The sequence below is a fragment of the Diplodia seriata genome, assembly GCF_021436955.1.
Source record: "Diplodia seriata strain FDS-637 chromosome Unknown scaffold_11, whole genome shotgun sequence".
NCBI lineage: Eukaryota > Fungi > Ascomycota > Dothideomycetes > Botryosphaeriales > Botryosphaeriaceae > Diplodia > Diplodia seriata.
Genome location: NW_027117318.1, coordinates 417628 through 445285, shown reverse-complemented (window position 1 = coordinate 445285; position 27658 = coordinate 417628). Strand labels below are relative to the sequence as shown.

General features: G+C 58.0%; 5 protein-coding genes across 5 annotated transcripts; 2 read left to right on the top strand and 3 right to left on the bottom strand.

Moving 5' to 3' along the window:
- Nucleotides 1-1103: 1103 nt before the first annotated feature.
- Nucleotides 1104-2613, bottom strand: SLS55_009852 (uncharacterized protein; the record flags this gene model as incomplete). Its single annotated transcript, XM_066781246.1, has 2 exons — nt 1104-2161; nt 2562-2613. The coding sequence occupies 2 exons, from the start codon at nt 2611-2613 to the stop codon at nt 1104-1106; spliced, it is 1110 nt and encodes a 369-aa protein (XP_066628248.1).
- A 1294-nt stretch (nt 2614-3907) lies between these two features.
- Nucleotides 3908-5630, top strand: SLS55_009851 (uncharacterized protein; the record flags this gene model as incomplete). The annotated part of the gene is made up of 5 exons (XM_066781245.1): nt 3908-4172; nt 4299-4483; nt 4555-4775; nt 4842-5492; nt 5558-5630. The coding sequence occupies 5 exons, from the start codon at nt 3908-3910 to the stop codon at nt 5628-5630; spliced, it is 1395 nt and encodes a 464-aa protein (XP_066628247.1).
- Nucleotides 5631-8760: 3130 nt separating this feature from the next.
- On the bottom strand, nt 8761-9316 carry SLS55_009850 (uncharacterized protein; the record flags this gene model as incomplete). The annotated part of the gene is made up of 2 exons (XM_066781244.1): nt 8761-9212; nt 9277-9316. 2 exons carry the CDS (start codon nt 9314-9316, stop codon nt 8761-8763), a joined length of 492 nt encoding a protein of 163 aa, XP_066628246.1.
- A 1255-nt stretch (nt 9317-10571) lies between these two features.
- SLS55_009849 (uncharacterized protein) lies at nt 10572-13920 on the bottom strand (the record flags this gene model as incomplete). Its single annotated transcript, XM_066781243.1, has 2 exons — nt 10572-13504; nt 13560-13920. The coding sequence occupies 2 exons, from the start codon at nt 13918-13920 to the stop codon at nt 10572-10574; spliced, it is 3294 nt and encodes a 1097-aa protein (XP_066628245.1).
- Nucleotides 13921-15515: 1595 nt separating this feature from the next.
- Nucleotides 15516-17414, top strand: SLS55_009848 (uncharacterized protein; the record flags this gene model as incomplete). The annotated part of the gene is made up of 1 exon (XM_066781242.1): nt 15516-17414. One exon carries the CDS (start codon nt 15516-15518, stop codon nt 17412-17414), a length of 1899 nt encoding a protein of 632 aa, XP_066628244.1.
- Between the last annotated feature and the right edge of the window lie 10244 nt (nt 17415-27658).

Genomic DNA, 27658 nt, shown 5'->3' with positions numbered 1-27658 from the left:
GATATACTCCTCTACGTCACATCGGAAAATTGTCGCTATCGGGTTTTCTCTCTTGCATTTTCAGCCGGAGTTCATTATCTTTGCTACAGGAATGGGTGAGCGGGTCTGCAAAGGCGGAAAAAAAGGACATTAATGCGGCATGCGGTTTTTTCTCTCACGTGGAAGAGGATCATTCTCTGATGCAGACTATTCTCAATCCCCGTTTCCGCAACGATCAATACACGGCACTCAAAGGCGCGATTAGGGGTTACGAAACTGGCTCATGGATACTCAAGGGATTTGCTTGCTTGCTGGTTAGCTAGCACGGTGTCATTGGGCGTTCCGGTCTTATTTTCTTTCTTTTTCTATAACCTTTGCAAACGGGTGGCTGAGGATGAGGAAGGCTTCGATTCCGGAAGGGATCGGAGAGCGGGGTTTTATACATTCAGCAGAAAGGGACGGAGGCTAGAAACTCTGCAAGGCGCTCATTGCCCACCCCGCCCTCTAGATTCTTCCTTTGCTCGGATCTCGGACTCACGTAATGGCTTTGATGCATAATGTTTCACTCCTCTCTTGAACGGTGAGCGTCACAGTAGATGGCAGAAGCTTTAAGCCCTCCAAGCACACTCTTTCCACAAGGGGTATAATACAAGATCCAAACGTAAATCAGTCTCCAATACGCGCGTTTACGTCTGGATCCTGTATTCAACTACCCCGTCCCTTGTTATTATGGTGGGATTATCTCTATGAGGCAGATGGGGGTGGGCTGAATTCTCTTATCACCCACTGCGGTCTCTCCAACTTCGTTTCGCAAAAAGTAAAGCCTGACGAATAGTCACAGCAGAAGAACAGATGCGAGACTTGCTTTTCAGGTTTGAAAGTTACATGATCTTGCTTCGAGTTCGTATGTTTTTACAAGAGACAAAAAACCCCACCCCTCATTCCCTCCATTTTCCTCTTTCCGCTTCTTTCTTCATCCCTGCCTGCTCTGTGGGAGGGTTGACGAGGATACGGAAACACACTACTGCTTCTTGATCTCCTCGGATCTCTGGACCGAAAAAGCATTTCTCTGCCGCCTATGGGATTGCGCGGTCGCTGCACTTTATACCCGGCCCACAGTCCTTTTACGCCTCCTTCTCGCCCTGCTCCTGCCTTGCCGGTTCCGGCGTGGACGAGGCGGCGGCGCCCTGCGCGCCCAACAAACTGTTCAGCCTGCCGAGGAACTTGCCCGCGTCCGCGCCGACGTAGCTGCCGTTGAGGTCGAGCACGCGGGTGGCGATGTCGCGGTTGGCGCCTACATCCGCGGCACGGCCCGCGGAGGGGGCCTCGACGGCGCGGCCGCGGACGGCATAGGCGCCGGCGACGAGGGCGTCGGTGACGGTCTTCTTGGTGGCGTCGTCGAGCTCGGCGAACTCGAGGGGCTTGGGGAGAATCTCGACGCCCTTTTGCGCCGAGAGCTTGCGCGCGATGCGGGCCTGCTCGGACGCGACGTGGGCCATGACGGCGTCGCGTTCCTTGTCGGACGTGAACTTGACGAACTGGCCGCGGACGAGGCGGCGGGCCTGGGCGAGGACGTGGACGGGGGCGGAGAGCTCGGCGCGGTCGGCGAGGGTGCGGAGGCGGGCGTCGAGCAGGCTGGGGGCGCCGCCGGGTTGGCCGAGGGTGGCGGAGAGGGCGGACTGCGAGGCTAGCTCGTCCTTGGTGGCCTGGTGCGGCGTGTAGGGTTTGACGGCGCGCCGCTTGGCCTTCAGCTGGAGCAGGTACTGCAACAGCGGCTGCGAGAGCTGGACGCTGCCCTCGCCGCCGTCGTCGTCTCTCTGGCCGGCGTTGCGCGCCCTCCGGTTTCCTCTTCTTGCGCCGCCTTGCCGCCCGCCGCGGGCGCCGGCTCCTCCTCCCCTGTTCCCGAATCCACCTGGCCTACGACCTGCTGCTGATCCTCCAGCTCCGGGCGACGGGCGATATGAGCCACCACCACCTGGGCCGCCGGTTACGCGGGTTTGTATGCGGGGCTGCGTACGCGGTGTTTGAAAGCGCGGGCCAGAGGGGGCATCCCCATTGCGGACGGGGCTGATGATGCGGCGCGGCGGCTGGGTCTGGCCGGACGAGAAGCCGCCGGTGCGCGGGAGGCTCTGGATTGTTGCGCCAGCGGCCTGGGAGCGAGCGCGGGCGGAGTTTCCGGGGGCTGTTGCGGAGAGGCATTAGACCGGCCGAGCAGATCGAGGTGTTGAAGATGAAAGGAGAGCCATTGGGTATGTGAGCGCGGATCTGGAGATATACCTGGCCCGTTGTTGCTGTCGGAAGACTCGTCCTCGCGACGGGCGGAAATGTGGAAGGACCGCACGGCGTGCTGGAGGGCGGCGACATCGCGGGAGTGTGGCCGAGTCAGGGTAGGGGCCACGCCCCGGCAAGGCCGTAAATGCATGGCGGGCGGGGAATGGGAGTGGAGGCAGGAATTGCGGAGGATGGAGGGATTGGTGGTGGTGCGTGAGGTTTGGACTTTCGCAGCCGGGGCCTTTTCTTGGCGCGGGAGCTTTGGTTCGCCGCGGGCGACGGCGCGTCCAGACCACAACACAAACACCGACTTGCGACTGTGACTTGCTGGGCAACTGAGCTTGATTCCAAGCCCCGAGACATCTCTGGTTCTAGACATCCTTGGCCTCCGACACCATCACCAACCACCTAACGTCCACAACCTCGCCCGCTTTCTCGGCCCGGCGTGACTGATCACCTACCACATCCTCCAAAATGCTTCGCCGCCCTGCCACCGTCATTACTCTCACGCCAGAAGACATCATGGCGTACGAATCAAACCGTCAGCAGCGCAATTGGCAGCAGCAACAGCAACAGCAAGGTCACAACGACTCCTACATGACCGAGCCGGCCTTCTCGCAGTCCCAGGACACGGTAGAACAGAGCACCAGCCAGGAGAGGCAGCGGACCACGCGGACGCGCGAGGACAGGATCCTGGGTAACCGAGGCTAGTCGACGCAGGAGAAGACGCGTACACGAGTGCATGCGGACTACTTGAAGGAAGATGATTTGCGATGCTTTCCCGGGACACGACTGCTAACACGATGGCTGGGGAAAATGCGGAGGTCATGTGGAAAAGTCCGCGTAGGCGATGCATCTTTTTTGGGCCACCACGACTTCTGCAAGCTAATCGTGGCTTTCTTGACCTCTATCGACGGCTGCTTCCACCGACCCACTCAACGAGCTGGTTTCAACAGCATTCCAGGGACGGGAGCCGCGTAATGAGGCACATTCCTCGGCTTGCGGCGGCGAGGGGCAGGACAGCAAGCACACCAAAGCGCCACGTGGGCACAATCATAACTTTCAAGTCCTGCGCGCCGTCATCGTCTCCCAAAGAGACTTTGTAGCTCGTCCGCTAGAGCTCTGTAACTCCGACAGTGTGACCTTGTTCGCAGTCGTCGACGCAAGCAGTCCTACCTCCAGCCAACTCAATTGAAGATGCTACCATTCATTCCAATACTGTGAGCCTATCATTGTCTGTTTCGCTGCCTCTTCGGGTCCAGCGTCAAACGCGCTAGGAAGCAAGGAGTAAGGCGACTGCCCCCGTATAATACCAGGTTTGCCTCTCTCCACCGTCCAGCACAGCCCCGTGCCTGATGCTAAGAATGCACCGTTTGCGAGAAGAGAGGACCAGCCACAGCCGGAATGCTTGATCACCTGTCCGACGACGCGGCATCGGCAAACCATCTATAGGGCGGCCGCGCTGCTGCTGCAGCCTCAGCATGCTCTCTCCAAGCAGCTCCTTCGCCATCATGCCTTTGTCACTGCCACGCGGTCCACTATGGGCATTACCACTCGTCCTGTCGCTCTTTGTTTCCGAGACCGCTGCCCAAACGTACACTCTCGTGGACGACTACACGCCAAATAACTGGTTTGAGCGATTCAATTTCTTCACAGTATGGCAGCCTTGTTCTCCGAGTCGCAATCGACTGATGTACCATGGCAGGACGGAGATCCCACGAACGGCCACGTGCAATATGTCAACGAATCATGGGCAACGCAACACGGCCTTGTCGGCTACGGTGATAGCGTTTACATGGGCGTCGACCACACGAACACCTATAGCGAGACGGGGCCAGGCAGGCCTAGTGTCCGCTTGGAGAGCAAGAAGGTGTACAACCACGGCTTGTTCATCCTCGACCTGAACCACATGCCCATTGGCTGTGGAACATGGCCCGCTTGGTGGACCCTTGGAAAATCGTCCGAGTGGCCGGCTGGTGGAGAGATTGGTATTATTCCAGACCGCGCAGTTCAATGAGACTTGAGGAGCTAACAAGACTCGTGTCCAGACATCATTGAGGGCGTCAACAACAATCTGAACAACACGAACAAAATCTACACCAGTAATGGCTGCTCTATCACGGGCAAAGGCCAGACGGCAATTGCGGATTCGTTCGACTGTGCCGATGGCTGCGGGTCGGCCAATACCAGGACGGACGGCTACGGGAATGGTTTCAACAAGGCAGATGGAGGCGTGAGTTCCCTTTTCCCGGAGCCATTCCCGGAAGAAAGCAGGACGACCAATCAGAGCTGACAACGTCAAAGGTCTACGCTATGGAATGGACCTCGCAATGGATCCGCATTTGGTTTTTCCCACGCTCCGGCGTCCCTGGCAGCATCGGCAAGGGCTCTCCAGATATTTCAGAATTTGGAACCCCGACAGCCAATTTCCAGGGAGGATGCGACATTGACCAGCACTTCAAGGACCACACCATCATCTTCGACATCACCTTCTGCGGTGATTGGGCTGGTCCGACGTTCGACAGGTACGCTGGCTGTCCCATGACGGACAGTAATCCTTGGACAAGCTGCAACAACTTCGTAGCAAATAGCCCCGAGAGCTTCAAGGATGCATACTGGGACATCAACTCCATGCGAGTTTTCCAGAGAGGAAATGAACCAGTCCCGGCCGATAGCTCGTCGGTCTCCATCTCGGATGCTGTCAGCCTGAGCTCAAGCGTGGGTGTACCGCTGGGCAAGAGCCGTGCTGTAGCACCGTCCTCAGCTATTTTTGCCGAGGGCGCCGACCCGCTGCTAACCTCCGCTACGCCTACCACCTCCAAGCGTCAGAAGACCGGTCTATCGTCGCCCTCACCCGGCCTTTCCTCCAACAGTGGTGACTCGAGCCCCGCCAACGCAGCATTCGGGACCGCGCCCCAGCAGCCAGCCTGCACCCCCATCGGCGGCTACGATGGCACGGGACTGATCGGCTACCGTCACGGCATCGGCGCAATCAGTGGCGGGCTGGCCATGTGCCAGGAAGACTGTGCCGAGTCGGCCAGGTGCACCGCCGTGCTGTACGCCCACTACGAGAGCGACTTTGGCTCTCCGCTGGGCTACTGGGACTGCTGGTGGGGTGCGCTGGACGTGGGTAGCGTGCTCTGCGGTAGCGGCGGGACCACCAGCAGTCGTAATGGGAAACGGGCCCACCTCCGCGCTCACTCAAAGCGCAAGGTTCTGGCGAAGAAGCAGGGAACTGATACGTCGTCCAGCCCAAACATCGGCATCCGGAAAGAAGATTTCCAGGTCTTCATGACCAGGGGCGCAGGAGACGCGTTGTCTTTGTCGTCTTCCGACTTATTCCCAACGGAACCTTCGACAGCTTCAGAGGTCCCCATTAGCAGCACTTCTTCCTTCGTGTTCCTCGACTCCTTTTTATCGTCATCCTCATCATACAGCCCCTCTTCATCAGCGTCCGGGTTGTCTTTCGTTCCGGACTTGATGCCCGACGGCGCACAGTCCTCCGTTGTCACCCCTACCATCATCACCGGTGACGCCACCAGTACCACGGCCCTCCTGCCACCCTCCTTCGCGCAGCCTCTCAGCACATCCACTTCATTATCCGCGAGCCCGCGTCCCGCCTTGACCGCCAACTCCGACGCCGCCCAACTCTCCTACTACTCATCCCTCAGCTCCTCGCTCAGCTCGAGCCTGAGCTCCGAGCTGTACTTGTCAGCCTCCCAGGCCGGAGCTTATCCGCCCCTCTCTTCCTCCTCCACGATCCCGCTGTCCGCGTACTCGCAGGCTCGAGCCGCGGTGACGAGCTTGCTCGCGCAGCCGCAACCACCACTGCCAGCGTCTCCTTCCTCCTCGTCGTCAAGACGCCACAGGAAGACGAGGACTGTGACGATTACGGTGACGATGACGAAGCATGTGGACGCGGATGGGAGGGTGCACTAGCCCGGCGTGCTGGCTGCGTCGACGATGATGATGGGGGCCCGCGGCGGTGGGTAGGGAGGCGGCGGCGGCGGCGGCGGTGGTGGTCCCGGTCCCGGAAGAGTTTTAAGAAAGAGGAAAGGAAGGGAGTGAGGAGAGGTGAGATGGTCATGCCTTCGTTGAAGGGAGGAGGGAGGCTGAGAGCGGGTGAGTAGCATGTTGGGATGGTAGAGTTTTGATTCTGTCCCCTCCTTACTTTTTCGTATTGTACTGTTCTTCCTTTTTCCTTGTCTTGGTGGCATCGGGAAGGTAAGTAATACTGGTATTGCCAATCGCATATAGGCTTGCTTCTATGAAAAGTCGGTGGAGAGGAGAGGCAAGGAGGTAGGGCGAAGGGAAGGGACTTGAGTTGCTGCGGCGAAAAATGGGTACATTGTCTTTTCGCTGCATGGTCCGCATGGGTTTTCGTTCTGGCGTGACAAAGTAGATCGGCGCGATCCATCTACTTAGAATGAATCAATGAAACAGATGCGCCTGCCCATTAGCTTTTGCTTTTGTGCCCAGATCAGCCACGTGTGCAACGTTGAGGTGCGTCTGCGGGTTGTAGGATGTCGGTTTGACAACTCACCTCCTGATAGAGCAGTTTTTCTACTCCATTTCAAGCGCCTTCTGAGCAAGCATCCTGAAGGAAGATAACAATCCATTTATGGGATAAGCACTGTCTTGTCCCGAACAGAGTTCTTCAGTCTCTACACAAGACTCAGCTTACTCTGTCTTGTCGACGCATCATCAGTTCTTGGAAATGAATTCACCGTTCGTATACAGCTAATGTTGAAGACAATGTCTATGATGCCTTTGTTGACTACTAGATGACGCTCATCAGGTTCAAACAACATTTGTGACAAGCAACAAACCAGATTGCTAATGAAGGGCGTACATGAGTCTCAATTAGATAATTAGGGTAATAGTCCCGCGGCAAGTCGCAGGGAAATCGCCTCGTTCTTCCGAACCCGCAGGCACACAGTGAAAGGGGTCTAGCTCCATAACGTAGGACTCATTCCAAGTCTTTTCATTAATGGTTGACTCAAGGATGACCAGAAACATTGTATCTGGCTTTATACCCCTGGAAGGTTCCGAATATGAACTTCGGGCAAGAACCAACCACTTTTACATGTTGGAGGACGAGCGGAGAAAGCGGCAAGAAGCCGGCAGATGACAATAAACTGCATATTACTGCCACATGACTGCTGTCATCAGCGTCCACTCGCTTGTTCCCTCCCACATCCTTTTATTGCCAACAAACATTCGTTGATGGTTCCGACACTGTCAGGAATGGGATCCGCGAGCCACTTCACTGATTGACTTGCTGGATGCTACTTGTTGTTCTTGGTCTCGAATCGCAATTTCCACTGGCGGGCTGAGAGACGAGTTCGAAAGACACCTCTTTTCCACAAACTTACGTCTCCGAAGATCTTCACTTCTTGATAATGATGCCCATGCCCATGATTCTGTGTCGATGGGACCAATCAGGGATACGCGTTGTCCTGCACATCTGGTTTCTAAAGCTTCGAAAAAGTACGACCCTTCCCAGGCTGCCGAGGTGATGACGTAGAGCCAGCGCAACGCCTCCTTCCACCACAAGTAACGCGTTTTCATTCCGGCTGGTACCGTTAAGCGGTGCCGATGAATCCAGTCAGCGGCTTCGCCAATCGACAGCGGTGATGCTGCGGTTTAGGCATATTTATCTGACCACTGCCTTGCCAGATCATCGCTCGGACCGCTCGCGTATCACGACCTGGCAGCGGGAGCATGTGACAAGACTTCAAGTAGCGAGGCTCCGTTCCGTTATCCAAACGCCAATATAAATCACAGCGGGAGACTCACCTCATCCAATAATGAGAATTATGCAACTCTCAGTCACGGTTACTTTCCAGCGAATGATCGTGGGTGAAGCGCGGCTACTTGTGCGCGGCTTCCCGTTTGGATATCACCAGTCTCAGATAGCTTCCAAAATGTACCACAAAAAAATGTCCAGCATTCGACAAAGATGGTCGTCTCCATCAAAGAGTGGCAATGCTGGTCGCCATTACAAATGCACATTGTCATGGCCTCAGCACGAGTGCACACTGGTGAACATGGTTGGGCATGAGGAAGCGTACGGAAGAAGAGCGAAGCGACAAACGGAGGGTACTGTCGAATCATGTCACTATCTTGATCCAGTGTCTGTTCCATCGTGGCTGGTAGGGCCGATGAGCAAACGATGACACGGTCCGCGGTGGTCGAGGGTTTGCAGCCGCCATAGCCCGCAATATAAAGCATTCATTATACCATGCGCTTTGGCCGAGTGCTGACCAACGCTCAATCCACTGCGAACCATAATTGCCAAAATAGGAAACAGTATGAAAAATAAAAAAGGAAACCATGCGGCAGTTGAACAGCAAAAGGCCGCATCTCAGTGGTATCACGTCTTTCCTCCCTCTCCACCCAAAACCAAACCAATCAAACAAAATTGCCCTCCAAAATCCCAAACCATATTCCTCTTCCCCCTCTCCCCCGACGCCAGCAGCGCATCCACTCGCGCCCCCCTACTCCTACTCACTCCTTCTTCTCCCCCTTATGAAACAACTGCTTCACCTTCTCCCCCAACCCCTCCTTATGCGCCGCCGCACCACCCTCCTGCTGCTTCTCGGGCTGCGGCGTGCTATGCCCGCCATACTTCTCGCGATGCACGTTGCCCTCGCCGCCGCGGCCGGTATGGAAGTTCTCGTAGCCGGCGCCGGGCTGGCGCAGCGCGGTTTCGGGGATGACGTCTTGGCCGCCCATGGCGGCGCGGGCGGCGGGCGACGCCGAGCCGCTTTGAGGGTTGCTGCCGTTGTGGCCCGTCGTGTTGCCGACCTGAGGCGCCAGCCGCGGCGAGCCGATGTTGCCGGCGCCGCCGCGCCCCGTGCTGTAGTCCTTGCCTGGGCGCTCCGGCTCGCCTTGGATGCCTTCGCGGACGATTTCGCCGTCGGTGTAGACGGTGGGGTCGCGGCCGATGTTGCCGGCGCCTGTGCGTGTTTTGTTAGTCGGTGGTGCCCGGGGGAGGTTGTTGGGGGCGGGAAGTTCTTTTACCTCCGCGGCCGGTGGAAACGATTGGGTCGGATGCGGGCATGGTTGGTTGGTTGGTGGCGGTGTTGCTTTCAGCGGGGGGAGGGGTGGTTGTTTGAAGAGTTGGAGTCGGGCAGAGCTTGGGCGAGCTCCCTGGTGGGGTTCGGCGAGGTAAATAAACGGGCTTGCGGCGCAGAGTGATTCACGAGATTAGGTGGCTGTGACGTGCGAGACTCCTCAAAAGGCAGGAGCGCCAAAAAGCAGGCGAGAGCCGGGCTCGAAGTATACAACCTATGCGAGCGCGCGCAGGGTGACCTCTGGCAACCCAATGACGCAACGTCGGGCTGGCGAGACGTGGGATGCCTCTCAAGCCGATTCCATCATCCTGATCCAACGAGAGCGCGCCGACGTCGCTGGCCGGTTGTCGGAGGATGACGAAGGGGTTAGTACGAGTCGCGATTGAAAAGCTCGACTCGCATGTGCTTGTTTGTCGTATGCGTGAGCTGAGGGCGCGGCCGAGATAAGGTGATGTCATCCCATTCGCCCCGCGCCCGCCGCACGTGCCAGCGCTGTTCCGCTCCTCTCCCCGAGTCCGCGAGTCCCCACGCGCCGCCGGCCCCGCGCCCGCCCTTTGCCAAGACCATTGCTAAACCCCATTACCTACGGAGCTTTCTGAGGTCCCGCCCAGTCTCGACGTCATCTTCCCGAAAATCAATCTCCGTCCCGATGTTTACAGCCCCCTCTCGCAGCCGCGATGGCTAGCTCGACGAATATCAGAACTACATGGCGTAACTATGCCTTAGCTCGTTCTTAGAGAAAAAAAAAAACAATACATAGGTAGTTGAAGCCATCGTCCGGACGTGTATGTAGAATTTTTAATTCGGCGATTCTCGTCCGGACGATAGCTTCAACTACCCATGACATGAGCAAAAAACAGATCCACGCTAGCCATCGGCTGCGCGAAGGAGCTGTACATTCACTTGATCAACGTTGGCTCGCTTAGGCAGTGATGCACCACTCGCTATTCATGTCCGTGGGTAGCAAACGAATGTGGGTGGCATTAATGCTCGCTCTCTGCCTATCTGGAAAGCCTGTAGTAGAAAGAGTCTTGGGGTATCGTTCTGCAATCCACCATGAACCCGCTCTACTCCAACACGCCAGGGAAGGAAAACCATCTGTATAACCGGGGGAAGATGAAAGAGTGAAACCCCACGTCGTCAACCCTCAATAATATCGTACAACCCCCTGGAAAGAAAAGGGGAATATGAACGAGTGTAATCCCTGCTCGTCGAAACCCCGTCCTGCAACCACATCACCCTTTAGTCCCAGGCCATCTTAATGTTGGTGTCGACAGCACCCCAGGCACCGCCACTCGTGGTGTCGGCAACGACTGGAGTAGTGCCGGCCCAATCGCCGGTAGCACCACCGAAACCGCCGGACCAGTTGTTGCTGTCGTCCTTGGCCGTGTTGTTGCCTCCACCACCATTCTTCTTGCTTCCACCGCCATTGCCGCCCTTTGTGCTCTTCGAACCCTTCTGAATTCCACGGAGCGTCTCGTTCACTGGCCCGGCGGTCTTCACGCCATTAACGGAAGCGACACCGTCCCTCCACTTCATCAGGTCGTGGGAGCTGTCATCGCAGCGCTTCTTCGTCTCGACGCAGTGGATGCAGATGTCGTAGGTATCGTCAGGGATGCACTTGCCGCAGGACCACCACTCGTTGATAAGGACAGTCTCGCACCTCTTGCAGACCGGGGGTCCGCTACTGCCGGAAGTACTCTTGGCCGCCGATGCCTTGCCCACCGATCCCGTTGCGTCGACGACGTCGTTCACCCACTCGTGGATAGGTTTGGGCTGCGAAGCGGCGACGCTCGGAGCCTTCCACTTCTGGCTTCCACCCGCCGTCGTCGCTTTCTTCTCACTCGCCGCCTTCGCCTCCGCTTCCTTCTTCTCAACCAACTGCGCAATCAACTCCTCCTTGCTCAACAAACTCAGCTTTCTCTTCCTCTCTTCCTCACGCTCCCTCGCTCTCTCCTTCTCTATCTCCTCCTTGCCCTTCCTGCCCAGAATTCTCGCCAGCATCTCTCCGCTACGGTACTTGAACCGGAACACCGCGTACGGCTGATCCAGCGTATCCATGTAGTTTGGCCTGGCCGTGGCGTGCGCGTACCCGTACGCCTTGCCGTGGTGCACATAGCTGTCGACGAGCTTCTCACGGGTAGTGTGCTCGGGAACGACGTACGGCGCCTCCGAGGGAGCGAAGACCTCGGTCGGCGCGTCGGGGCTGGGCTTGGGCTGCCGGTAGGGCGTGGGAACCGGACCGCGCGGAGCCGTCTTCTGCCAGTAGCTCTTGACGAGGGGCTGCTCCGGGACGATGGGCTTGTGCATCGAGGTGTTGGCCGAAGAGGACGCTGCCTTGTGCGAGCGGACGGATTTCGTGACGGCTGGGAATTGCTCGACATGAGCCGTTGGAGTCGGGATAGCGCCACAGTCCCATTTGTTGTCGGCTGGAGCCTGCTGAGAGTTGTCTGCAGTGGTGGGCCAATTACTGTCAGCAGTAGCCTGTTGAGCGTCGTTGGTCGCGGGAGTGTCCCAGTTGGAGGCCTTGGCTTGAGCATCATTGGCTGCGGGAGTAGTAGTGTCATTATTCCATACAGCGCCGGTGTTGTCTGCAGAGTTGTCGGCGGTCGCAGGCTCGAAGCTAATGCCGCCGCCAGTGTTGTCGTTACCCCACTTGGGATTGGCAGCGCTGCTACCAGCCTTGTTGCTACCAGCATCGCCACCAGTATTACCGGCGTCGTTCTGCCAGTTGCCGCTGGCACCCGTGCCTTGCTGAGCACCACCAAAATTCAGCTTAGCTGGCTGATTCGGCTGCTCCTGAGGGTCGGTCGGTCCCCAACCGCCGTCGCCGGCGGCCTTACTTCCATCCCCACCTGCTCCATTACTATCCCAGGCGTCGGCACCCCAGCCAGTGGTGTCTTGACCATTGAATTGACCAGCCTGCTCATTACTGGACTTATGGAATGCAGTGGTCGATCCACCTTTGTTCGAACGCGATCCAGACTGCTGCTGCTTCTTGTGGACGGGGAGCCCATAGAAGGGGTTCGGGGTCAGGGTCGGGGTCGGGGTCCTGGCGCTATCCTTGGGATCCTGGCCGACCCAGCTGCCGGGCATCTTGCAGTTATCGTTGCGTCTATTGGTCTCGGGAGCACGACGTGTGTTGTAAATAGGGTCTGGACGGCTGGAGCTAGCGAGGGTGCTGTCTGCCTGGCCGGCACGGTACGAAGAGAACTTCCCCGTCTGGCGGTTGGGGATCTGTTTGACTAGGTCGGTAACATGTCCCTCACGATAACCATCAGCCCATCGGACGTGGCGACTTACTTGATCTGAAGCCCTCGCCTGAGGGAGTTTGCGGGTGTCGATGGCGCTGTAGGCACCGGCACGCGCGTCTCCACTCGTGCGAGGGCGGCGTTCAGCCTCGGACTTTGCCTGAGACTCGTACTCGCTTTGGGTGAGGTAAGAGGCAGACAGCGGAGGAGGGTCCTCATGTGCGGGGTGGGGGAAACGATCTCCTATCAGCAAATTAGACCCTTCAAAAACCCAGTACTCGTAGGGCCTGTCCAGAGGGATACCGTCATCTGCGCGAACACGGCGCCTCTGTCGGTGGCCGCTGCTGGCATTGCCGTGTTGGCCATGCGCTCCGCTGGTAGGACGATACTGCTCGTAGTAGCTGCTGGACCTCTGCATCACTGGACCACGGGAGGGTACAGCGGCGTCGGGATGGGTGTCCCTCCAGCGCAGGTAGTCGGCATACGAAGGGCCGAAGTCATGGCGAGGAGGCGGGCTTGGAGAGGCCCTTCTGTGGTGAGAGTGGCGAGGACGGCGGCCTCTATCTTCTTGGTCGTGATGGTAGTCATAGCCCCGATCATAGTAGCGGTCGTCACTGGGACCGTCAAGACCAACGCCGAAGTTTTGGACTGGCGCATCGTCCGCAGCACCGTCGAACTTGCCATTCTCATCCGGGACAAACTTTGGCTTGATTTTGATAACCTTCTGCTTAGCAGCGTTGCCGGTCTTCTCTGAAGTAGGCTTTGCCTTGGTGCCATTGATAGGCCTGGCGGGTAGAAGAGCTGCCATCCCAGCAGGCGCAGGCTGATCAGCGGAAAGGGGGTGAATACGGAGAACAACGACCTCAATAGTGCCGAGGTTGCCCAGAATGGTATCATCAACGTTAGGTGCCTTGTCCGCGGTAGCTAGAATAGATGAGCAATATGAGTGGTCATGGCAAGAGGATCGACGTTTACGTACCAATGTTGAGGCCGTCGAAGCTCCAAGCGCGGCCGATAAACTGGCCCTTGCCAGTCTTCTCCTCCTTCTGAAGGACACGAAAGTTGGTTTCGTAGAAGTCCGAGGGGACGGTGCCATCGGGCGGAATGAGGTTCTGACGGTGGCGATTGCATTGATAGACGCCATCGATGTAGACGAACATGGCTAAGCCTGGCGCAATGTAGCCACTCGACTTGAGGTGGATGCCAAAGCCGGTGCGCTCGATGGGGACGGCAACATAAGTCTCGACGAAGCCGTCGCTGTAGTTCGTGCTGAACTCCTTGAGGGGAGATCGCGACGGCTCCTTCTCGAGCGTGCAAGTCAGTTGCTTCAAGGTCGGCATGATGCAGTGCGACGCGCGGTGAAGCGTCAGCCCGTGGAAGATCTAGTGGAAGATGGCTCGGCAGCGCGCGATGCGGCGTGCGCCCGAGCTACTGAGTGCGGTAGAACGGCTTGCAGTGGCGGAAGATGTCGCTGCAGCTGAGGACGGGGGTGCGGAATGAAGGTGGATGTTTGGAGTGGGAAGAGTTCGGGCTGGAAAAGGTCGGGAGGGTGAAGAAGAAAAACAAGCCAAAAACAGCAGGTGAGGCGTCTGCGCAGATGGTTGTGGAAGTTGACCAAGCAACACCATGGCGCCAAAGTCATGATAGGCACATGCGCCGGCGATGCAGCAGATATCGCAGTCGGTGCACACGCCCGTGCTCTCCTACGCACGCGCTCGATGCCTACGGCAGCCTACATCCTTTCGAAGACGCTGTGGGAGCCGCGCTACATGGTGTGGTCTACGGAAGTGGTAGGAAGCGTCACGTGACCTGCAGCAGTCGACACAACCTCTTCTACCTCATGCACGCCACAGCTGGGCCAGGAGCTAGTGGAATTGCAGCATGGGACTAACAAGGTGGAATAGACGAGACGAGAGCGTGAGAAAGAATCAACATGGGAAAGCTGTCAGATGCGTGTGCATGGTGGCGATGGGCACATGAACGATAGCAGAGGAACTGGCGAGATGTGTCGCCCGTGTGTCGCAAAGATGCAATAATGAAGGACCCTGAGCCGGGGTGACGGCGATGGGCGATTTCCATGAGACTGTAGTATCGATGAGTCTTCGGAAGCAATGGTGTCCTATGGCTCTAGGTCCCTGCAAACCGCCGCGAAATCAGGCCAGCGCCCAACGGGTCTCTGTTGCGAGCGTATCGTGAGCGACGCGGAGGCGGGGCGCGCGGCGAGCGGCGGCACCTAGGCCGTCTGAGGAGAGGGCACGACGGCATTATGACATATCGCGACGCGAATGCTGCGGTTGCTGGTGAGAGAGTGGAGCGAGCAACGGCGGCTCTGCTTTCGGCCTGGCCGGCCGGTGCAATTCCCCGCCTCGCAAGCGACCACTCCTCAACCTTCCCTCCCTTGCCCTCCGCGCCTCTGCTCCTGCGCTGCTGCCCCTGCGCCACCCCAGCTGCAGCCCTGCGACGCGTCCAACGTGCAACGGGCAGCGGCAGAGGCGTGTCGAGACAGCAGGCGCCGGCTCGCGCGGGCAGGCGCGGCGGGCGGGCAGGGCAGGCGCAGGGTCGAAGGCGAAGCGTTGAGATGCAAACGCCAGGCGCGACGGCGGTAGCTATGCGGGCTATAACCATTTGACCTCGACACTCATTCCTCGCCGCCGCTGCGACCCGTACCACGGATCTGTCGCCGCGCACAGCCTGCCCAGGCAATATATCGCCCTGCGCCGCCCGGCGGCCACTCGTCCCCACGGCCTCCCCTCTGCTCGTATTTCCTATGCTCTGCTCGTTGCTTCAAGCCCATCGTCGCTCCGCCATGCCATGACCTTCTCTTGCCGCCGTGTCCCAGCCCCAGGCCAGGCCCGCATTTTAATTCCCGCCGTACGCTTTCATAATGCAAGTTCTTTCTTTTGCCGCCCGCTCTCTCCCCCTCCGACATGTCCTCATGAACGCCCACAGGAACGGCAGCAGCAGGCAGGACCTGCTCGGCGCCTTGACCCTCGCCGTCGAGTCCGTCCATCCCGCCGCCGTCGGCACCATTGTCGACTACCTGGCCAGCCCGCTCTCCGACGCCGCCCTCTCCGACTTCATCCAAGACCTGCGCGCCGGCTCCGACGGCGACGACTGGCCGCAGTCCATGGCTCCATCTGCCCAGACGCGCCTCCTAGACCGCATCAATCGTGCGAAGACGCGCTACGCCACCTTCCTGCGCGCCCGCAACCTGCATGACGTCCAGATCCAGTGGCCCTACGAGCACAGCTTGCGGACCCTGGGCCTGCTCCACATCAGAGAGCTCGCCACTTTCTTCGAGCACCTCTGGTCGCGCCGGTACACGCACTGTGCTGTTGGTAGCCTCGGCTCGCACTCGTACCGCTGCTTCAGCGTTGTCATCGGCTCCGCCGACTTCGCCCGCCTCTGCACTTTCGCTCAGGACAGGCGTATTGCTGTGACCGAGAACGTGCTCCAGACCTTCGGCCCTCTTGAAAGAGCCAGGACGCCCCGCACCATGCAGGACATTCACCTGGAAATGGCAGGGGCTCTTCACGAAATACACACAAATCGCTTCGATGCGGCCGCACCAGCCATTGAGCGCGGCAACGAGCCTTGGTTCCCCTTCCCGAATGTCATACGCCAATCCAATGAAACCGTTGCCCCTCTCCGCATCGAGAACATGCTGGGTAGAAGGCTCGACACTATCAAGGATTGGGACCGCGGCAAGGCTGACGAAGTGGTGTTGAGAAATGCTGCTCTCACCAGAGGAAGTGGTCATTGCATTGATACCGGCCGGCGACCAAAGATGCCTTCCCACTGGAAAGGCCCCGACCACGACCCACGGGAGGAATTCTTCCACGGCAGGTTGGGCGACAGGAGTGCTCGAGGTGCTGTTCATTGGCCTGAGCTTTCTGTCATCAAAGAAAGCCGCCAGTACGACAAGACAGCTCGCAGACCACCGCCGAAAGGCTACGAGATGGACGCTTTGTCTGACTCGGGAAGTGATTCTGCTTCTGTTGCTGTTGCGAGTCTCTCGACTGTTAACGGCGACCTTCGGCGGATGAAGTCGTTTGTCCGAAAGCCTTCGCGTGGCGAGATGGTGCAGCCCACACCCGCTGCACAAGAAATTGAGATGGCGCAAGCGGAAGCTCTGCCAACCCCTCCGTCACCAGATCAAGTTATTCCAACGTCCGGGAGGCCACCAAGCGATACAGGATTGGCAACTCCACCCGACTCGGCATCGCCAGTCAAGCCTCAGGGCCCGAGCAAACGGTTCAATACCAGGAAAGCTCTAAGCGCAGCATCAAAGGTTAGACCACGCCGTGCTCAAAAGCGCCGGTCTGCCCCCAACAAGACAAGTAGCAGCTCCACAACCACTACTAGCTCACGCTCTGAATCGACTTGCTCCATGGAGGACCTCAACAAGACGTCTGCCCAGAGCAGTTCTACAACAATGGATGCATCATCACCAACAAATCTCTGGACGAATCCGTTCGAGGCTTGCAAAATCCCGGAACGACGAGCAAGCTCTGGATTGGCCACCTTCTCGCCTACAAAGCAAGCGACGACCAGCGTCCAACACATCGAAGCCGTGGCTTTGTCAGTTACTGAGGGTGTCGTGTGTCCGCCGGTACTGAGGGACGCAAAAGAAATACACGTCGAGGAAATACCACGACAGAAATTACGGCAGACGAGGGTTGACTCGGCGATTGCGCCTATACATCGCAGCGCGGTCGATGCCCTCAAGGGCAGCATGAGTTCGAAGGATTCCATGGCGGAAGAAGCAGAAGCCCACGACAGAGGGTTAAATCACTGGACAAATGCCCAGGGTGGCACACAACTGCGACTGTAATGGGACCGTCATTGATTCACGGCATTAATCACAGCAGGCGTACTCTTTGCCGGCTCTCGCATAGTAGTGCCTAATTGCCAGCAACTGCACGTGTTGTTGGACAGCGCTGCCAGAGCCGGCCTGTTTCATTCATTTCGAGCGCCTTCTTTCTTGCGTACGTATTCTCGGTGCAGTATCTTGGAGGTGGGGGGACTTTCTTTGAGGCATTCTTTGCGGATACCCCCTCGTTGGGAATCAACTGTTCATTGTCTCTGCTTCTTTTGTTGTCTAATTCTTTCCCTTTCATTCGCGGGAAACGGCTATACCCCCAGTTCAATCTCTGCGTTCAGTTTTCGGATCAAGTAGTCAGGCGAAGGGGAGGCGTTCAGCGGGAGTTGCAGCGTAATGGGTAATGGAGAAGTGGTTCGAGCTATCGAATGGTAGATAGGATTAGTGAATGGACTATAGTCGGGACAGATAAGAAGGTCTTGGTGTTACAGAAACGGGGCAGCATCTAGACCGGACGTTTCGGTGTAGTCCAGCCTGGCTTCCCCACATTTTACGCTCGACGCCACAGGGAGCCGGCGTCCGCAGATGGAGAAGTGTGGCTCACTTAGCTGGTCCAGCCATGCCACCACCCATCTACGCGCGCCGTTTCCCGCTACACGCTCTCCGGCGCCACCTTGCGGCACTTTTCCCCCCTGTTCTCCGAGTTCTCCGAACGCCGCACCGTCTCGGCCGGGGGGTGCAGCCAGCCAGCCAGAGCCAGCCACAGTTGATAGCAACTTCCCACCCCTTCCTTGGTCAACTGTCACAATCCATTGTTCAAGCGCACCACATGCCAGAGATGGATGCATCACCACCATCCCTTTGGCAAACATCACGTCTAGAATGCGACAAGTCAAACAACACGTGGCCACCGCATAGCAAAAGAAAAAGACGAGGGTGTGGCAAGGAGAGAGAGTCGCGGAAAAGAAGCTTTTCTCTCGTGTCATGACCGCGGCGTCGGAAAGCTTCCAGTAGTAGTAGTTGCCACCTGCATACAGACATACCAAAACACCACTCTCTCTTTCTGTCTCTCTCTCCCTTTGCCAAGGGCCCAGACACGCGCGCGCGACATCGCGCACGCTGCTGCGTGGCTGCAGGCAGGATGCAGGGTGCGACGTAGCACACGCGCGGGACCGACGCAGGGTCGCCCGCGCGCGCTCATCACTCACGTTCACATCATTTCCTGTCTGTCCCTTGTGTCCTTTTTCTTTTTTTTTTTTTGCCCTGCATGGGGCCCCGAGGAAAGGGCGGGCGGCGGGTAAAGCGTGGAGAGGTGGAGTGTCTCGAGTGGTGGTAGTCCAATAAATTGCTTTAGCAACAGTTTTGAATAGTAGTCGGTTGGAGTGCGAAAGCGAAGAAGGGGTCGTCACGGTCGTCGTCGTCGTCGTCGTCGGCCGGAGAGAGCCGCGGGTCTGGGTCTGTCTGTCTCTCCATGGTCCCCTGGCGGAGAATTATTGTCCTACCCGTCTTTTTGCTTATTTGCGTGTGTTTCTTCTCCGCGGCCATAAGACACGGCATTGAGTTCTTCGGGATTATCCGCGGAGGAAGGAGCTGATGCAATGCATGGTTGAGCTCGAAGGGGAGAAGTCCGCGCATTCCGACCCTCCCTCCCCCGGAAAGAGGAAGCCAGCAAAACAACAACACCTTTGACCTCGCGTCGGGGGTCAGGCTGTCTGTGATGGCATGCTAAAGCTGAGCATGTGCAAGAGGCCCGTCCCGTCGTTCGCCGTGAATCCCGCGCACTCCATCCCGACCCGACTTGGAGAGCAGTGATCACCTTTGCGTCTGCTTCTGCTTTAATCACGCATTTGTGGAGCCATGGCAGGAAAATGCTGACAATCCTGCCTCATCAGCAGCCACCGTCGTCAAAATAGAAGAAACGAGACGAAACATTCAGAAGAACAAGAAGAGGAGGAAGAAGAAGAAGAAGCAAAGGGCCCGCCAATACCGCCCGGCTTATCCCGCATCTACTACGTACACACTTCTCCCGGTGGAAAAGTAGTAGCAGTAGCAGTAGCAGTAGGAAAAGAAAAGAAAAAACAACAACACCAACAACAACAAGAATCGAGGAACATCCTCTTCACCGGCAATTCCGAGCTGCCCATCCACCCACATCACATACCACAAGAACAAAACGCCCCCAGGCACGCACCCACACCACACTAAGCCGTCAACCACGCCATTCCCACGCAATCCAGCCCCACTCCGCGCCCGCCCGCGGCTTAACCCGTCACACCCGTCACGCGTCGTCTTTTTCGGTAGTGGAAGCCGATGCGGCCGAGGGTGAACAGCGGCACACGTTTGCATCTCGGCCCGGGGCTGCTGCTGCCAAAGACCGACAAAAACGCCATCGCAGGCATGCGGGAAGGCGGGCGTGCGTGCGTGCGTATGATCTGGGCGGAAAAGTGACCGAAAACGCCCGCGAAAAACGGCGGGTGGAGTCCGGCTCTTCCTGCTGTTACGCTTTCTGACGATGGTGGTGGGGGTAAGCGGTTAGGAGATATCTCCGCCGCCTCCGCCCCAATCTCGATTCTAGCCTCCCTATACTGTTTGTTGGTCGGACGCGGAAGCGGGGAGGGGGAAAAGAGGCGGATGCGGATAAGGATGCGGGAGATGGAGGCGGGAAAGAATCGGACTCTGGTTCTGGACCATGACGAGGAGGTAGGTAAGGATGACGGAAGGATAGGAAAAGCATTTGGTGGTTGTAGGTAGCCAGCCGTGTTTGGTACTCTGTGACCGTGAGTACGGTTCAACGAAAGAGAGTTGTTTTTTCTGCGTCGCGGTTTGTAAAGGAGAGGACAAGCATTGGTATAGCGAGACGTGGGTTGAACAACCTGGATACCAAAGGAGCATGTTGCGAGTCATGCAGTGAGAGCGAAAGAGACGCTAACGATGGAGACTGATGAGGTCATACATACAATTATTAATCACCTCCTTCGTCTGGTCTTCTTGCTGCGCCTCCTTCGTGAATTTCCAAAGGGACCAGAGGAACACACTTTCTGTCGACCAAAAGACGATCTGCAAAAGCGACGACCACGTGGGAAACCTCCTTTCGTCGAGAAAAACGCGCGGGAAGGATTTGCATCGACCGGACTATCATCAGCCTCCAAAAGCATCTCCTCGTGGGAAACTTCCCTAGTGATTCAGCAGTGGGCGGTTACACAGCCCAGCTCGAGAGGGACAGACAGGCAACATGACTCTTGGCCGCATCCGATCTCGATCTCTCCCTTTTCCTTACCTCCTTCGCCCGCCCGTGATCCTCCATGGTGTATCTCCCATTCACGTGTCACCCGCGGAAGGATCGCAAAACCCAAGAGTCTAGGCTCCACCAAGCTAAGCTCTTAGGGCCTCGGGCTGAGCATTTGAGGCTGAAGGCTATACTAAAATCCTTCCCACCATGCGCGCTCGCTACCGAATCGGCGGCCTCGGCTGATGGTCCGCTTTGGGATCGAGTCAGTATCAGACGGGATGGGAAAAAGGCTCAGGCCATTGGTGATTGCTATGCTGGCCCAAACGGGCAAGCTCCTTGGCTTCCCCCGGAGCGGACCAGCGGGAGCCGGGCACTGGGGCGGACTTCCGCTGTCTTGGTAGCTGTCATCGGTCGTGCAGGGCAGTGCGGGGCGGGCCAGTCTAGCGGGCCATGGAGCCCCCAGGGCAATCCGAAGCGAGACTACCACCGTCTACAAGGCCATTTCTGAAGTCGTTAAAGGAGAACGATGACGATATTGTCGATCCGTAAGGCCGGACGATCAGTAGGCTACTGATGCGGGGGGCGGTGTCGATCTCGTGAGGACCTTGACGTCGTCCCACGCGCACACCCGGCCGATCAAGCAGGATCCGCACAACTCTAGCCGGGAAGGATGGGGGAATAGGAGACTGATACTTCGGCATCCAAAAGAGCCAGCGGGAACCCGAGCTTTTTGGGTAGGATCGCAAACACCATCAACGACCTCCTTTCAGGTGGTGACGGAAGCCGTCCGCACAGACAAAGCCAGCATATGCCAAAACAGGACATGGACGGAACGGGAGCGCGCCCTGGCCCCGCTGATATCCGCTCTCCCGCCTGCCACACCACACAGCATTGATCGGTTGCTACTCCGCGTCTTGTGACGGCAGTCCGTGCGTCCCAGTTGTATATCGATCCTTCATGGGAGCCACGGCATCATTCCACGAATCCGAGCGGAGCACGGCGCGAGCCGGGGGGACGACGACTGTTCGGGCCGTTTGACGTGAGCTGTGTGCGGCAGGCCATCACACGAACGAGGCCTAGAGCTGACAGAGGGGAGCCCTTGGGATTCTTGGCTAAGGCTCGATGAGGACGTAGCTGTTGCCGCCGCTAACTCGGATCATTGTACCGCCGGCACGCTTGCGCAAGCCGAGGGCGCCATGCTCCGTGACGTGGTCTGATGGACGAGAGTCGGGTCGGGAGGCTAGGCGTGTAGTCTACCGTCCGACTTGCAGACCAGACTACCACCTCCACGCGCATCCTCCTCGCTTAACGATCGAGCAGATCGAGGCGGATAGCCTTGGTGGTAAAATCCTCGCGTTCGCAAGCTCAGAAGAAAAAAGATCCGGCCGAGTCGCCGAGTGGGTGATTGGCTGCTTGCTGCTCGTTTCGTTCCTGCAATGTCTTTTCATGTTTACTGACAGCGCCAAGAATGCAGTCAGATTGGGGGTCCAAGCGCGCGGAGTGCGGGTTGGTGGCACGGTGCGCGTTCCTTTCTTCCGTTCCCACTGCACTGCTCACCTTGCTTGCTTGCGGTCGACGAACAGGCCCAAGTGCCTTGCCTTGCTTGTGCTCTGCTTTGTTTCGTCGTCTGCCCGCTCGCGTCGCGCCGCGTGTCGGCCTGCTGCCACACCTCTGCCCCTGCCCATCTACCGGGCACCTTGATACATGTACTCGTTCAGGTACGAGCGACGGGCTGAAACGGAACATACCTTTAAAGAATGTAAATAGATAGGCTCTGAAACACGGCCACAATAACGATGCAAGCCAAGAGCCGTTGGGGACCTGCGCTCTAATCGTACAAAGGAACGAGAAAGAGGCGGTGGTAAGTGGCTTTCTCGGGGTCGCCGCGCACTTCGCAGCCTCCCTTTCTCTGCCAGCCTGGGAGCTGCCGCGAGCTGAAGCCGCGCTGCCAATCCCCCTACCCGCGCCGGGGCTGGGGGGAAGAAAGGGCCGCACGCCGATCGGCTGCCTAGTGAAGAGGACCCGGTAGGCGCTTGCCAGCCCTTCAGCCCTCTGGATCGATCGATCATGCTCGGACGGGGGTATTATCCCATTCCGGGGTAGACCTGCCCGAGGCGGCGGTGTGTGGCGCTCTCCCAACGCACACCCCACGCGTTCGCGCTGCGCTATCTGCTGCACGGTCAGGACGTCGGATAGAGGACAAGAGAAAAACTAAGAAAAGGCAACCACCGCAGCGGGTAAGGCGGGCTCGAGCGCGATGATCCTCTTGGGGGGCTTGTACAGGTCGCAATACCCGCAACCAGCTAAAGAGTGGCCATGGCGTGTTTCGCATCTTGTCCAAACGCATCCACACGCGTGCTGGCCCTTTTCAAGTCTTCCCGACCCTTCCCATATCCCGGGTCCATTGCTCTTGTCCTTTTCAGATCCCAGCGGTGCGGAACGAAATCTTTCTTGTCTCCAGCGCCTTGACCCTCATTCGTTCTTATTTCGTAATCCTCTCCTCTCCACGCTCTTTCTCCAGCCCGTCCAAGCTGGTGGTTTCCTTCTGTTACCATAATACCTAGCTCCTGTCGGAGAGCAAGCTTCCATTTTCGTCATTGTTCACCCCACCCCAACCATTTCCCCGGCTCCATCACGCGCGGAAATTGCGGGACAGTGGTTGCGTTCCTTTCACTGAGACTTCCCACGGCTTGAGGAAGGGAGTGTGTCACGCCACACACCAACCACTCTAACCTCTTCACCGGCCACATTCTCAACCGTGGACCTTTTCCCCACAAAACCTACCTTCCCAACTTCACACACACTATGTCGATAACCACCCGATCAAAACCCACCCCGCCTCCCCGACCTAGCCGTCCGGCCGCCAACCAAACGCCCCTCACCCCAACCTCTCCACGGCTCCCCGGCAGCTGGCCTTCATCACACACCTTTCCACTCCCACACCCGCCTCACCCCAAGTCCCCACCTCCGTCTCCACCCGTCAGCGCAGGCCTAGCCGAGAGTCTCCCTTTCGCCATGGCACGACTGGTGCTTGGAAGCGGCACTGCCTCCACAGGAGCAGGAGATCCTCCCAACTCGCCCGTCACGCCGGGAGCGTGGCTGAGCGGTGGCATCTTGATGGGAGCAAAGGGTGAGCAACAGCAGAAGAAGAGGATGAGGTACCCGCGAGGCAGGAGCAGGCGGGTCAGCATCAGCAGCAGCGAGTGCAGCATCGAAGTCAACCCTAGGATTAACCGGAGCAGCCGGCCGCGCGCGTCGACGCAGACTGCACAGACGGGCGCAGAGGAATACTCCCACAGCCTTCAGCTACCGCATTTCCGACGCAGCAACCCGACAAGTCCGCGCCGCCCACGTGTGAGGGAGACGCAGGGTTGGAGTAGCAGTAGCGACAGTGAGGATTCCGATGATGGCGGTTCCATGAACAGCCCCCCTCGTCGGACATTGAGAGTGCGGAGGGGATCTGACACAATACCGGCAACCGTGCTGCGGTTGGAAGGTGTTGGCGCGGTCGTGATCGAGGAGGCACCACGACAAGCCATCAGCGCACAAGCCGGCGGAGGTGTCAGGCTCGTGGATGCACGCAGCCCTTCCGATTGGACCATCCCCACCATTGTCAAGGATGGAGAGATTAATGCGGGGCAGGCAGATGCTTCCAAGGTCCAGCAAGAGGCGAAGTTGAGCGAACCAGGTCCAGGGCTCTCGGGCAATGCGAGGGTCAGAAAGACGTTGAGGTCCAAGAGGATGGAGGCCTTGCAAACGGGCAGGTTGTCGCCGGGTGGCACTCTGGGTTTCGAAGAGAAGCCGCTGCCACCCAGGCCGACGAGCATGCAACGTACGCCCAGAGAGCTGTACCCTCCAAGTGACGACTCCGTTTCATCTTCACCACCCCTTTCACCATCGCCAGCTCTTACGCCTCCTCCGACCACATCTCTGCCGTTGAGGTTTCCCATGCCTCCGTCCCACATCCCAGGACGGCCACCTCTTCAGCCGTTGTCTGAAACGTCTGATTTCATTGACAGCAACACCAACATGGCCGCATCGGCGTATCCTTTGACACCGATCGCCACCGACCTGGGCTCGCTATCCGTCATTGCAGCATTCGGAGACGAGTCCCCATCCGCTCGACGGGAGACCCGCTCTGATTCTCGTCCATCGAGATCAAGCAACAGCAGCCGTGCAGGAACATACACCGACGCATCTCGTTCGAGTAGCGTGTCAACAACAAGCATCCGCCTACGCAGTGGATCGGTGGTAACCGTCATACCGCCAGAGCAGACTGCATGGCAAAAGACTGCATATGTCGCCGGTCCAATCCGGCTAAACAACTTTAATAATCTGGCGAGCAGCAGCGATGCATCCCTTCCGGGCTTGTCGAGGAAACGTGGCAAGGCGGATAGCGTCGCCTCTCTGGATGCATTCCAGGGCGCGATTGAGAGCCTCTTGGAGAATCCTGCCACCCATGGTCGGCGTGCCAGTGACGAGAGCGCGATTGAAGAGGTGGTCACGTTCTTTGAAGACTTCGGTTTCAGTCCAGCGGGCGGTGAGGAGGAATCATTGGACTCCTTCTGGTCGTCGGATCTCAACGACAACTACGGCACCGGTTGGGTGAGTCCACCACCTGAGAAGCCGGTGCCTGCCTTGCCTGTGCATCTCCCAACAGGGTATCCCTTGACCGCGGAGAGAACGGGTGCGATGAGCGGCAGCATGGGTGCTGTTGAAGTCATTGGGATGCGGGGCGGAGATGGAGAGGGCTTGAAGAGGACTTCAAGCTTGTTGAGCAGGGGAAGTCGGACTAGCAGCGAGAGAAGAAGTCGTTTGTCCGGAGCGACCGGCCAAAAGACGAAGCTGAGGAGGTTGATGATGAGTGCAGGTGGAATTTTGTAAAGGGATGATGACTCTTAGCTTATTGTTTGTCAAGATACCATTGGTCAGATATGTTTTGCGCCTCAGAAATTTAAAAGAGTACTGTCTTCAGAATAAACATGTTGAGGTACCTTGGTTTGTGAGAGAGTTGGCTGGTCGCCAGGAGTACAGGTCCAGGCCGAGGATTAACACGATGCTCACCGCATGCACCGCAGCTGATACGTGACGGGGTCTCGAAAGTCGATAGTGTCCAACTTCGTGTGGTGGGTCTCGGCCGCGTGACGACACTAGCATCCCTCCCGTGACAGCCTGAAGTTTTTCGGTTCTCGGACCCGGACCGCCACTTTCACCGCTCAGCAGTAACTGCACTCCGCTGTCACCGACTGGACTGGCCATCGTCGATGTGGTTAGAGCCGTTCGTCCGGTTGGTGTTCCGGCAATATTGTGGGACAAGCGCAGCGACTAATCCGTACGTGACGCTTACAAGCTCTTTTTCCTTGTTGGCTGCTGCAGCTACCACGGAGGTAAATCCGCCGAACACCAGTCGGTGGACCCTGGATTACCCAACGTACTGGAATTGCAGGTTTTCAGACGGCAGAGGCCGTGAGGAAAGCCACCGGCTATCTCTTGGCTTGATCACCCGGCAACCGGGAAAGTTCCCCACGTATGGTGTCGCGCAGCGGCAGATGAAACAACCCACAACTGCTGATGCTGAGATGTCAGCCCGTCGTGACCGCTACTATGATGGCAGCACAGAATTTGCCACGCGCAGGCGAGGGGAGGGCAGTTACACGGCAGCTTCTCTTTGTTTGTTTTCTGGAACTTGGAACCCCGGCGGCCCGAGCCGTGTCTCCGAGTTGCCCTTTTCGGACGCCAGCGAGAAGCTCCACGACATTCTTGCAGCTCGCTTGGCATAGACGCAGGGCTGAGTGCCGGATTGCACATGTTCTTTCGATGCAGAATGCTGTCCGGGTGGCGTCCAGTTCCAGTGTTTGGGGACAGCTGCATCCTCACAGCCGGGAATCGCCAGAACCTCTGCAAAATTCAGGTTTTTGGGATCTTCTCGAGTCGCGCAAAAGTGGGCAGAGATCGGCCGCCCCTCCGGGAATCGCAGATCCGGAGGCTGTTTGTCGGCGTGGGTCTGGAAAGTGAGAGAAGCAGAGGCGGTGTCTCGAGGGGAGCTCAGCTCGCATTAGATACTGTCCCGCCACGCCGCCAGTGTTGCGACGGCGGTCCTTGGCGGGTCGGCAATTGCGAGGTTCGGAGCAGCATCTCTCTAAGGGGCAACCTCGCCCAACGGATGCAGGTCCGGGAGCAGCTAGCGGACCCTGAAATTGAGACGGGCACACTGCTCAGGTGAAGATGATGAAATGCCGCGCTTACACTGGAGCACCCACCTCGCCTTTGATGAAACAGGAAGGCTTCCAGAACCCGGAGAAGGATTGGCTCGTGGCTCCGGGCCAAGAGAGCGTTGAGACTGGCAAGGTCGGCGAAAATCCTTCAGGGCGCGGCGCAATAGAAACGCTGCTCGGAGCCGCAAGACCGCAGGCAAGTCCCTGATGATTGGCGAGGGCCGGGCTCAGATTGATGATGTTGCTATTCTGGAAGCCTGGCGGGCCGTCCTGCGGATGGAGCTCAGTGGACGAAGTTGGGTGTGACAACGGCGGCAGCACACGAGCAGCAATTTCGCCAGGGTATGACCTCACTTGTGCGGTGCGCTGGCGGCGCCCGTCAGTGCGTGCGGCGAATCTCTTGAGCCGCGAAGCAGCAGCAGTCGTCCTCAGGCTCCACTCTGCGACGTTGCAGCGGCCGCACGTGAGGAGCGCTGGAGGAAGCTACAGGCGCCACCAATCAAACCTGGCGGTGAGCTAGTCCTGAGACAAGACAGCGCATCTCAGCGCTGGGCCGAAGTTTCAACGGCTTTTGCGGCTCTAATCTCGGTCAATATTGTGCCAATAACAGGAGGGCGACGAGGGATGGAGGCTGTAATTGCGCCGATCCGATCATACCATACAAGGTTTGGCCTCGGTGCCGGAAGGGGAGCCTTGGCAGAGCGTCCCCGTGGAGAACGGGCTCTGGAGAAGCAGCCAGCAGACGGGGCGGTGCTGTCTGCGGCGGCACGTTGGGCAGAGGCAGAGGCAGCTGCGCTGCGCCGCGGCGCGCC